General features: G+C 45.6%; 2 protein-coding genes across 3 annotated transcripts; one reads left to right on the top strand and one right to left on the bottom strand.

Moving 5' to 3' along the window:
• Nucleotides 1-5,889: 5,889 nt before the first annotated feature.
• Nucleotides 5,890-7,840, top strand: scg2b (secretogranin II b). The gene has a single exon (XM_071926922.2). The coding sequence runs from the start codon at nt 5,890-5,892 to the stop codon at nt 7,723-7,725; it is 1,836 nt and encodes a 611-aa protein (XP_071783023.1). The 3' UTR covers nt 7,726-7,840.
• A 695-nt stretch (nt 7,841-8,535) lies between these two features.
• ap1s3b (adaptor related protein complex 1 subunit sigma 3b) lies at nt 8,536-12,685 on the bottom strand. Of its 2 annotated transcripts, XM_071926875.2 has the most exons (6): nt 12,536-12,685; nt 11,055-11,233; nt 10,784-10,892; nt 10,419-10,556; nt 9,587-9,647; nt 8,536-9,428 (listed from the first exon to the last, which is right to left on the bottom strand). In XM_071926875.2, the coding sequence occupies exons 1-5, from the start codon at nt 12,536-12,538 to the stop codon at nt 9,606-9,608; spliced, it is 471 nt and encodes a 156-aa protein (XP_071782976.1). In that variant the 5' UTR covers nt 12,539-12,685; the 3' UTR covers nt 8,536-9,428; nt 9,587-9,605. The 2 variants fall into 2 exon arrangements, with proteins under 2 accessions (XP_071782976.1, XP_071782977.1); XM_071926876.2 differs by lacking the exon at nt 9,587-9,647 and having other exon boundaries at nt 12,536-12,684.
• Between the last annotated feature and the right edge of the window lie 19 nt (nt 12,686-12,704).

Genomic DNA, 12,704 nt, shown 5'->3' with positions numbered 1-12,704 from the left:
GATAGGAAAGAGTGAAGCAAGTTGGCAAAAGAAGGGGCGATGCGATGAGAAAGACAGAGCGGGGACGAGGTTTCGGATGTTGGAGGCAAGCAAGTGGCTGTGAAGTGAAATGGTGACAATGTGGGGAAAAAAGAGACGTGGATGAGAATGTAAAAGTGAACTTGGGAAGTGACAAATTGCAAGCTTTAATTTATACAAACGCTTTGAATAAGGGGTGATGGAGGAAATAAAAAAGATGACCATTAATGGAGGAGGAATAGAGGCTCAGCTGGCAAACTCAGTCTCATTAATGCAGGGAAATTCAGCCCACTCCCACAGGTCTTCTGTTGGATTCCTCTGGCATTATGTGGACATGTGCCCTTTTCAAAAAGGCTAAGTGCGTATAGGCTTCTCCACCCTCTTTCCTTTCCTACTCTCCGTCGGTTTCCCTCTCTCCTCACCACACTGCCCAAGACAGCACCCTTCTTCCTTATTTCTGCTCTCTCCTCCTCCGTCCTAATGGCTCAGACAGCACATCCCGGCCCTAATCACCCCCATCTATGTTCCCCATTAAAAACCACCGTCCTCCTGAAGACGAGGACCATGCTTTGCCGCGGTAATTGGCACAAGTGGGGGGGGGCGAGCCGAACGTGGGGGACAGCGGACGGAGAAAAAGGGAAAGAATGTAAGCCACCAAGAAGATGACGAGCCCGAGAGACAAAGGCGTCTGGAGGGAGGGAGGAAGAGGAGGAATGGCGACGGGTGGGAAGGGGGTGAAGGTGGAAATGGATGAGAGGTTGTGAGGCAGCATCACCATGGAGACGTTAGTTCAAAAGAAGGTGAGCCATGACAACGGGTGTGCTATTCTCTCCCCACGTCCTGATGATGGGTGGGGGGTGGGAAGAGGGAGGGAGAGGCAGATGAAAACAAACAAAAGGAAGCGAGGGAAGAGCTATATCACATGTGCCCTCCCACCCTGTCACCTTTCCCTCTCTTTCAGCATGATCATCTTATCAAGCTTTTATGCGGGGTGGCGTCACAGCATAATACATTTGAATGTAACGCCATTCGAGAAGGAATCCAAAGCTGAAACGATTAAACTGAAGCGCTCACACTTTTCTAACCTTGGCTTAGAGTCGTGCATCCTTGAGCTGACATGAATGTATAAATGGAAGAATCCTGAACACACACACACACACACACACAAAGGATTAAGAAGCCTTGAGATGGAGCTTTGTGAGTCTGTGTGTGTGTGTGTCTTGTGCATGTGGCTGTGAGTGCTTGCGTGTGTAATCGCACACGCATGTGAGCATACGGGTGTGTGTTTCTGTGCCGCTATGAGTTGCGAGGCACACAAGCCTTTATTGAGCCGATTCCTTACAGCTTTGACTGACATGAAGGTAAACAGAAGCAGTGTCCCTATTCACTGCTGTGGCTGTAAACATCTAGAGGAGGAGGAGGAGAGGGAGAGATATTGGCGGAGGTTATGAAATGATCAACGAGAAGCAATTAGAGAAAAGGATGGAGAGAGAGAGAGAGAGAGAGACAGAGAGAGAGAGAGAGAGAGAGAGAGAGAGAGAGACAGAGAGAGAGAAACTAAACACAGGAGTGTGAAACAGGAAACAGAGACAAAGTGAGAGTGGAATCAAGCACATTTCATCCAATTACTGTGATTTCCCTTCTCTCCTGATTTAATGCTCCAATGTGGCAACACACAGCACATACAGTATATACTGTATGCACTACATAGTGTATATAATACATACACACACACACACACACACATCTCTATCTATCTATCATCTAACTATATCTATATATACAGTATAATCTAGACAGACAGACAGATAGTCTTGAGGTTTTGAAAAAAAAGCTGAGACCTAAAATAAAAAAAAGCCATCATTTGGCCTTTCTCCTATTAAAAATGAGATGAATGGGGGGAACGAGAGGAAGTATAAGTTAGAAATCGAGCCAACGTGATAAAATTAAATTAAACGTTGATTAAATGTTGACTCTGAGTAAATGTTGTACTAATGAAGAGATGATGCTCCGTGGCATCTGTAAAGGAAACATTGTTCGGCGAAGTAAAATATAGCAGCTTAGCAACGGCAGCAGAACACCCACTACTGCTAATGTGTCTGGTGTTTTGCATTTGTGAAGCAACTGTGTAGGTCTGAACGGAACAATGCACACAGACAGCACATGGCGCGCCCTGGAGAGAAATCACAGATTCAGCCAGTGAATCTGCTGCCACCAGGGACCTGCTGGGAATTGAGTTTAAAACCCTCTGATCCATCACAGAGAATAATCATAGTGCCCAGGGGGGGGGCTGGCATAACATAAACAAAGACAGATACATAGATAGACTCACAGAGAGAAAGAAAGATAGATAGACAGCCACCACTAAGATGACACATGATATGAAATGCCTTTAAATAACGGAATTGAATTGGAATCTAGTGCTCATTGAAAACTAGAAGTATGCTAATATAGGACTTTGATCCAATGTTCAGGCAGTGGCAGGGGCAATCTTAGAGAAATACCTAATTCCCACTAAAATGCTAATTCCCACTAATGCATGAGAAAATCCACTGAGGAGAAGTTTGTACAAGCATTTGTTTTCAGTTTGTTATGATGTACGATCACTTACTCACTCACACTCACAATCACAGCAACCATATGACAAGTTATTTTTAGCAGACGGTGTGGCAATGACATACGCAGCATTTGAGAGGCTTACCCTACTGATACACACATGCAAATGTGTGTGTGTGTGTGTGTGTGTGTGTGTGTGTGTGTGTGTGTGTGTGTGTGCGTGTGTGTGTGTGTGTGTGTGTGTGTGTCAGCTGGACAAATATTCCCTTAATCTAGACATGAAAGCTCTAAAACTGCTTCCTCTTGACTCTCTTCTCTCTGTGTACAACATCCATTACCTTCACTTTTATGTCCACAGTATAAGTATGAGAGTTCCATCAATCAATGCCCCGGGCCACATAATGAGCTGAACATTTGAATTCATCTTCATGTAGCCCTCGCGCTTTCGCTCATTTTCAGTAGTCCACCCTGGGATTGATAGCAGAAAATGAGCTCATTCCGTCAAACATTAATTTCCTAATGAGGACGCGACAGAACGTAACCTTTAAATGATTGATACTGCAGCGCGTTGGCTGTCGTGACCTCCGGACTTACTGATGTCCCTCGGGGCGGAGGCTGTGTTTTTTATGAATGGAGAGATGTGATGTCAGAGGAATGATGCTGTGGGATTATACAACACATCTTTCTAACAACGCCACTTCTCTCCCTCTCTCTCTCTCTCTCTCTCTGTTGCTCTCTCTGTGATTCACACTCTTCTCCTCTCTCCCTATTCTGCACACACGCACACACACGCACACACACACACACACATACGCCCAGAGGAACTTAAACAGACAGCGGCAGCCAATGTCACCAAGCAGACGGATGTGTCTGTTAACATCAGGAGGCTCTGTGCTGCTCCTTCTCCCCGGAGAGCAGGCAGCTGACGGCAAATATAAGACAAAGGCACCTCCCAACATCGTCGAGGTCTCCTCCGCATGAGATACTGTATGTCAGACACTGATGAGGGCGGAGTGAAGAGATAAAGTGGGCACTCTATGCTGCTACTACTTTAATGGGTGTGAAAGGATGGCGACGTGGTGTAAGTAAGGGGCACATGTGATGCGATTGGACGTGCAGTGAAAATGGGGGGCAGAGCAGGGCTGAATTTGAAGAGCACTTACGGATATGGGGTGTCAGAGGGCAGCGAGTGAAATAGCGGGAATCACTTTAGAGGGCATGTGGGAGCCTTGGGAAGTTGCTGGAGCATCAGTGGGGATGACATCATTTTAATCTTGTAGGAGGATTACCAACAAAGAAAAATGAATGAATGAAAAGCATGGAAAAAAAAAATCCACGAATGAGCTAACCACAACCATTCCTGGGTATTCCAATGCAAATGTTGGAATTAAAGAATTTATTGATTCATTTTAAAGCAACAAATGACTTGGCCACACTTTATTTTATGGAGGCCTATACCTTCCTATGTATAAGCTTCATCTTAGATCTACATATAAAGCTCTTTTGACTGTTCCAAAGTCTAAATATGTCTAAAATGAAAAGGTGATCAAGCAATTGGGATCAGGGCAATAACCTTCCTAAGGATAGAGATTATAATAAGCAAGGGAATCTAATAAGGTTTGTGAATGGAGTGGAATCAGTAGCAATCTTGTTATAGCTGAGAGTTTGATGATATTTCTTTATTATTCACAACACCTTGTAACTTTGTCCAAAGAGTTATGATGAAGACTGTTGTTGCTGTTTGTTTAATAAATCTCTGATCTCACACTAGTCATTGACATGGTGGCCACCGGCTGATAGATGGCGATAGACACATCTAAGTGCTTGATAAGGCTTTGATCTCGCCAGCAACTTTGTCTTCACCCAACCGTGACCTTTTCCCGGCGGGTCTCCTGTTGTGGCCCCTTTATCTTGTCGCCCCGCGGAGTGCCGGAGCTTTGGCCCCCAGCCGAGAGGGCGTTTATCACCATCTCTGTCCGCAGAGAGAGGACTGAACTGCGACAGCAACTCCGTGGTGGTTTTAGCCTGTGAGTCATCGCTGGCGGGTTTAACTCCTCGTCTGCCGCGACGACTAGAACTGGATCAGATAAGGTTTGGCCGTGATGGTGCAGCTGCATGTTGGTCTACACCCTGATGAATCAAAATGCGCTATTGCGAATGGGTCATTTTCAGCACGCCCACGTCTCTAGTGTGGGACAACACACGTTTGAGTTGATTTGCAACATCACATGGATTAATAAAAACCTATGTTGTGTCAACATGTGTTGGTATTTACAGACGTTGCGTTAAAAAGGGGAAATAAATGTGTAGTTCCAGATTAAACACGTGGAACTCATTTTTTGCTGTGTTCGTGCATGGTGAATCGTTGAAATAGCCTGATGAATGAATGGGTATTCACGTAAAATATCGCTCACATTACTGGGAGATAAGGGATGCAACCCTGAGGCCAGTGTATCTGCATCTAGACTTTAAAAGGTCTCTCCAGTCAATGTAGAGAGCGGCACTGTGCAACAGACGGCGTCGAGAGCTATTTATAAACACACTGGGCTCCTTAGCATGCCATATCATAAACCTAAATCATTTATATGGATTTCTTACGACGGGCTATTGCGTGTGTCCTGCGATGACGCGGGAGTCAGGTGTTGCCTCATATAACGGGGGAGCTGTCCAAGTGCTGAAAACAGAACAGAACAGTAGCGCTCCAGAGGAGATGCCATACACCTTCACTGCTGTTTGAGCTTCATTGCCAAAGGTAAGACACACATTCCCATAAGCATTTGTTGATTTGTACCTAAAATCAATATCCAGATGTATCGGATTGGAAAATAGTCTCTAGTCTCTACACTGGCTTATTGCAGATCTTGGGAATTTATGTTTGAACCTTATCAGTGTGATAAAACGCATTATCAACAAGCGGAGAGTGATAGTAGTGAGGAATTTGTTACCAATTAAACTAACTAATTAAAACCGTTGGGTTTTCCAATGGAGGTTTATGTTGTGAAAAGGAAATCGGATGCTGAGGTTGCCCATAACAACGCGGGGAGTGACTCATCCAGCGATGTAGACTGTATCACTTAAAGCACGGCATCGTAGCATTCAATTTGCCAAGCGTAACTCCCTGACAGCCATACAAATCCTCTTTCAAAACAGACTCACTTAGGCTATGCTTATACCCGTGGCTATCAAATGAGTTATTTGCCAAAATAATTGCGACAAACATATCCTCCTGGATTAGGATAATTTTGGTTTTGCAGTGCTGAAAGCTGTCACTAACATTTCATGCTTACTCTCTTAATCTACAGGTAATAGCCTATAATGCTGCATTTCCACCTCAAGTTGCCCGCCGGGGGAGCCGTGGTCCTGCTCGCCTTCCTCCTCCATGAATGCGCCGTGCAGGCTGCGTCTCTCCCCCGCCACCACAGGCTCCGAGGCGGGGAAAGTGAGGGGCTGCCGGCTGCCTACCCACCCAGCTCCGACATGATCAAAGCCCTGGAGTACATTGAAAACCTGAAGCAGCGGAACGGGGGCCGACAGGAGCCCGTGGATTACGACGAAGTGGACAAGTTCCGCGTCCTGCTCCAACTCGCCTCGCTCCAGGACGAGGGCGCCGGGGACCGCCAGTCTCCCCCCGCCGCGCAGAGACCGGACGTTTCCGCTGACCAGCTGGTGAAAGCCCTGCTCAAGTCTCTCCAGGACCAGGCCGGGAGGGACGCCAGGCCCAGTCCTGCAACGGCGCCCAGGAGCGACCGCCGCACATACAGGCACCGCACCAAAGACACCGGCAGCCCCGGCAACCCCGGCACCGCACCGGTAGACTACGGTAATTTCCCCAGACCCCACAAGAAATACCCGCTGATGTTCGAGGACGAGGAGAACAGAGACGCTTACAAACGGGCCACGGAGGATCTGGACGAACAGTACACTCCCCAGAGCCTCGCCAATTTACGCTCCATCTTCGAAGAGCTGGGGAGGATGCCCACCACCACCGGCCAGAAGAGAGACGTCTTCGGGGACGACGAGGATGATGACGAGGACATGTTCAGCCTCAGGAACCTGGCCTACGAGGATGTGGCCGGAGGAGAGGACTGGGTCCCCGTGGAGGAGAAGGAGGAGACCGAGGAGGTGGTGAACGGGAGCCACGAAGAGATGGACAGGGCGCTGAGTGACGCAGCTGACCAGGAGGAGGTGGAGAGAGAGGAGATGCAACGCCGCGCGAGCCAGAACCAAGAGGAGGCTGACGATGACACCAAGCTGGTGGATTACTACCTTCTGAAGGTGCTGGAGATGAGCGACCAGACACAGAAGAGAGATAAGACCGGAGAACAGAAAAAGAGACTGATCCGCCCCTCCCTTGTGGATCCTCGGACAGTGAAAGAGTTGCTGGAGCTCTCCCTAAAGCTCCACATCCCGCCCCAGGACCTAATCGATATGGTGATCACAGAGGAGCTCAGAAAGCTACACCGCCACCCCCAAGCCGCCACTCACTACAGGACCGGCCAGACGCCCAAGATCAGATACTTCAGCCGGAGACTGCCGGTGAAGAGCAAGACCGTCCCCGAGGACATGGACAGAGAGGACTTTTTAGACATCATCGGCGTGGAGACTATCAGTAACGAGTATCCCGTGATGCAGAGACCCGTGAAGCCCGCTTCATCCCCGGACAGAGTCCCGGTGGCGTCCGCTCCAGCCGCAAACCCAGCACCGGCTCCAGCTAAAATCCCATCTTCCTCTGGTCGCAGGGAGAACTTATTTTTATCCGAGCTCAACAAGATGCCGCTGAAACGGCAGACAGACGTCGGCGACGGCGATGACGACGACGATGTGGAAGACGAGGTGACGACCTACCTGGCCGCCAAAATCCTCACAGAGTATCCCAATACGATCGCCAAGCGGGACACCCAGGCGCAGCTGAAGGGACAGTTCCCGTACGAGCTGTACGAGCAAGCCATGAAGGATTACTTAGGGCAAGTGGACACTGATAGAAGCCCGGTGGCCAAGAGGGAAACCGAGGTCGCCACAGAGGAGCGGGTAAACCCCACAGAGACGCAGGGGAAAGAGGAGATAGTGGCCAAGACCTCCGCTCCACAGACCGCGAATGAAGAGGAAGAGGAGGAGAAGGAGCATCGTGGGAAGCCAGTGGCTGGGATGTAGCCTGTCCCCCTGCAAGACGCACGACATAATGAATATAATGTTTATACTGTCTCAAAAATAACCAGTCTGGTGGACGTGATCTAGTTTACATTACCAATTTCTATTATATGAAATATAGCCGGCATTATCAATATCACCCTAACGAAAAAGAACGATAGCAATCCTATAATACATTTTAGAAGGGTACTTTACCATTATCACACTCCCCATAGGAATATTATAGTGATACTGTAGGAAACTGAGAAAAATATAATAAAGTATGATAATGTCTATAAAATCACTTCCCTGTAGGAATACTATAGGAATATTATGGGGATTTTTCGTTAGGGCAGCGTGCTGGGCTAAGAACGAGTGTTGTTGTGACTCGTGATATATTCAGGGTTCGTGGATTTAATGTTATAATTATGGAAACATTATTTACAAATCTAAAGATTAGACCGTCGCCTGCCTTCCAACCCTTTCATACTGCGAAGCTCTGTATTGTTGGCCTACCAGTTGTTGTGCTATATATGCTCATTTTTAAACCATTTTGTACATGTTCAATAATGTGTGATGAATCAGAGATAAATAAAGCATCAGCGGTATTATTTTTCTTCTTGCTGAGTTGTGTTGCCTTATTAAATCACACAGTGCACTAACAGACCGCCAGGGTTTACAGGCAGAGGAAATCTTTGAAGAAAATCAAGAAACTGTTTTTGATAATGATGTGGGTAAACAATGAATTCCATGAACTTGGAAGGCTCAAGTCGATACAGAATGAATCATCAAATACACGGCAAAGAACATGACAGAATGAGGAGTCAAAGCAGATAAGTTATCAAAATACATATTTTAATCAGAGGCTTCAACATCACAAATTGCACGTTGTATAAAAACAGTGATATTCACACCCACACTAGCAACCGCTCCCTTTTAAGACTAATGGTCCCACCCATGCCACGCTGTGGAATAGGTTATCTAGGCTACATAAACACAGTGAATAATTTTACATGAGCAGTTTCATTCCAAAATTAGATATCCACTATTTGAGTGAAAAACGACTTCTCTTACAAAATATTTGCTGGCATGAAAGTAAAGCCCATTATGGGTTAATATTGAAGTTATGAGTCATCTTAAGACTATCAGTTACAAAAAAAAAAAAAAAGTTATGTTTTTAAGGACTGAATCATCTTGTTTTTGAAATACTGACTTATCAGTTTCAGATAGCACTTTTCTTTCCCCAAAATGAATATGTAGTGTTTTTGGAATGAAACCATTCACTTCCAATATATTAAATACAATATATGATTTAAATATAAAAATCAACACATTTATAAATCTAAAAAGCACTTCATGGTTATGATTGTCATGTCCCTGATCTTCAGTATCTAGGCCTACTTCATTGAATTTGAACAAAGGGAATCAATGTAAAAGCATCTCTCCCCCTTCCTTCACTTGAACAGGGGACTATGAACTAGTATTAAAGTTACTTTCAAATAAAGTTGCATTTGAAGTCACAAGGCTTCAGACAGAAGATGAGCAGACGTTCAACTTCCCTTTTTTTTTTTTTTTTTTTTAAAGTTCAGCAGGATCAAAGCCGATCCTATTTCCATACTCAGAAACTTCTTTGACTCATCTACAGTACATTCTTTTCCCATCTTCCTGCCCGATGTTGCGTCCTCCTCGGGTTAGAAGGCAGGTTTGCTCATATACTCTTCCATGGTCTAGAAGAAGGGCACACAGAGCAGAAATGAAACACTCAAGTCTCCTAAAAGTGTGCTAAGCTGCAATGAATATTCAGTCACACATCTACACACCACCCGTTATTCAAAGTGCAGAGAACAACTACACACGGTTTACTGACACAAGCAGAGCCTCTAACCTTTCTGTCCACATTCAGGTCATCCAAACAGCTCCACCTCATACCAATCACTGTTGTCATCCTGAAGCGATAATGGTCAAAATGAATGGGAGGCTACACTGCACACACATCGAACTCTAGATCGCAGTGTTAGTCATCCCTCCTCAGAAGCACAGGGGGGAGGGTGAAGCACAACACACCCAGGTCAGCTACTGAACTACTGTACCACACAGAGCCAAACACCTACAGGGAAAGCAGGAAGTGTCAACCAAAGCCTCAAACTACAAGTTCCAGGGAAATCTGTCTCTCACTTGCAACTTAACACTGGCAGAGAGAGAGAGAGAGAGAGAAAGGGAGGGATAGCAAGACAGCAACACAGAAACAAATCTATAAAAAAGGAGCACCAGCTAATATGGGTCGTCCAAAGAAGCCTATTAGCTACAAGAAAGACAAGGACACACTAGGGACTCAGCAGCACCTCTGTTAATTGGACTCATTACGACACCGACTACTTGCGACACTTGCTGGTAAGTTCACACTCAACACAAATCAAAAAGAATCAAGCCTCCATGTCGGAGCTTGGTAAAGAATTCATGGTAAGTGTTAATATTTAGCACAATAAAATCTATTTAAGGCATCTGGGCCCTTCCACAATTCAAAGTTCCCCACAGCCATAATTAAAAAGACATAATCAACTTGATGTCTGCACTGATTCAAAACATGTCACTGCTTCTTTAATTAATTATAAGGGTGACTCCTACCACAGATGTTATGTACTCATATCACAGATGCCTAGCCCCGTGTGTGCATGTGTGAGTGTGTGTGTGCATGCATGCGTGAGAGTGCGTCTCACCTCCTGCAACATGTCTGAGGCTTCGATGGAGCGATTCACAATCTGTTTGGAGGTTTCTTGGATCTCCCCTCCCATTAGAAACTCATCCAGGATAAAATAGGCCTTCTCAAAGTTAAAGATTATGTCCAGCTCACACACCTGAGGGGCGGCACGACTGGGATTAATGCCAATTAGGTTTCAAGAAAAGATATTAAAATGCTGCACAGTGCAGTATGTAGATAGATTTGTAGCATTTTAAATTTAAAAAAGCTGGTCAGTTTCATCTATATAGAACTGTACAATTGGGCAGTCCAGAAAAAATTTGCACACAACTCAATCTGCCATCAAATTTGAATGCTACAAAAAGGAGAAATATGATGAAATACATTGCCAAAGTATTTGTCCAGCAGCTCCACGTAGCGATGAAGGACCTCCAGGGCCAACAGCTCGTTCTCCTGGTCATCCAGGGCCAAGCAGAAATACAAGCTTGCATACCTGAGAAGAAGGGGACAAACTAATGATTTTTAGCTAAATACCTATTGTATAAATTATATTGGGATAAGTGTTGCACTGCTGCCTAAGGAGCTGAGAAAGAGATACTTATGCGAGAGTGCGGTGTTTAGACAAGTGAAACAAGCTTGCAGGGGCAGCACTCACCTCTTGTAAACAATCTTCAGGTCTCTCCAGTGGAGGAAGTTACAGGAGCGTGGTTTCCGTGCCAACACCAGGGTGGTCATGTCCCTGATGATCTTCTTCTTCTCGCGTTCCGGCGTGGGCGTGAACCACTTCTGCAGACGCAGCCTCCCCTGGCGACTGAAGAGCAGCAGGAAGCGCATCTAACGAAGCGGACAGAGCACAGGGTTGGGACGGGGGGGGGGGGGGGGGGGGGGTGAGAGTGATGCATGCGGGGGGGGGGTTTGACATGTAGGCTATGTGACAAGAGTGCAGCAGTTAAGTGTGTATGCACAAATACACACTCATGAACACACACACACAGAATCACAGAGCCTGATTCAGTCATTCTACAGAACATTATTAACTATTTCCAAAAGCACACACACACACCAGGGGTTAAAGTTGTGGTTTGCTGTTGGCACGGTTCATTAAAATGTAACTCCACTGACCAAACACCATCACTACAAGACAAAGAAAAATGCTTGAGAGGGACACATGCAAAGGTCAATGAATGATTGAGGAAAAAGGTGTTTGGGGTTTCCTTTCCCTTTCTCAAGAGAGCTGGGCAGTTGTGTTTTGCATGTTTAGAGAGTGTGTTTCCTAGCTTTGTTTGGCTACATATCAAAACTGAAATTGGTGTTTAATTTTTCCCCCCGGCTCATAGGAACCACACTGCCGCACTGTTTCCTTTAGGTCTTCCTCTCATTGTTGATTTCAGAGAAGCTATATGAGGAATATCTGAGCAAAACTACAAATAAGAGCTACTATCAGTAGCTGAGCCAAGTTTGTAAATTCATTCATATTTTGAGGACTTGGTGTCTTAACAAAACGAGGGAATACAGGGTCTTCAGAGATGTAGGCCTACTCATTAGGTCGGGAAAAACTCTTCTGAATCATCTTGCTTCACTGTATGTAAATTGGACATAAAATAAACAATTAATAGAATGCTTAGAACATGATGACAGGCACTTTACTATGATTGTTTCGGTGCCATTTAACTAAAACCATTAGGCTTGAGAAAACACTGCATATGATGACGGAGCGAGTCTTCATACTGGTATTTCTAGATATCCTGGTCAGCCTGGTAGGCAAATGAATATGAAAAGCACCAAACTGCCACTAGGGCGGGCTCCATGGAAAGTCACGAAACCTGTTTTACTGAAGGGACCACGGGACAGGTTGAGGAAATGCACACCCTACTTCCGACTGTCGCTTAAAGTAGGGTAAGACACAGAAAACGCACAATACACAGCGATGCAGGTGGACTCAGGCGGCCTAAGTATAACAAGCAGGCCTTTGTTGGAAAAGTCAGTCCTGTGGTGTAGTTTAGGTTTACAAAGCTGCATATACCTGTCACCGACAACAGGTGAACAGCTTTGTCACCGTCGTCAGACTTAAGGGAAGACTGACTTTATCCTTTTATCATGCAAAAAAAAAAAACACATAACAATAAAACAACTCACCATTTTGACGCGATGCCAAGTGCTATAAACGCTCACAAAATATTTTCTAAAAACACTTCAACCCTCACAAAGGGTCAACTTGTCCGCCCGAACACATAGCTGTCGACCCCTCCAATGTGCAAGTTGGTAAACTAACTCCTCCCCCCTTAGAAATTAGCAGTGGAGCGGT

This window comes from Centroberyx gerrardi, chromosome 13 (assembly GCF_048128805.1).
Source record: "Centroberyx gerrardi isolate f3 chromosome 13, fCenGer3.hap1.cur.20231027, whole genome shotgun sequence".
NCBI lineage: Eukaryota > Metazoa > Chordata > Actinopteri > Beryciformes > Berycidae > Centroberyx > Centroberyx gerrardi.
The sequence above is the reverse complement of the archived record's forward strand: the minus strand, read 5'-3'. Positions and strand labels throughout refer to the sequence as shown.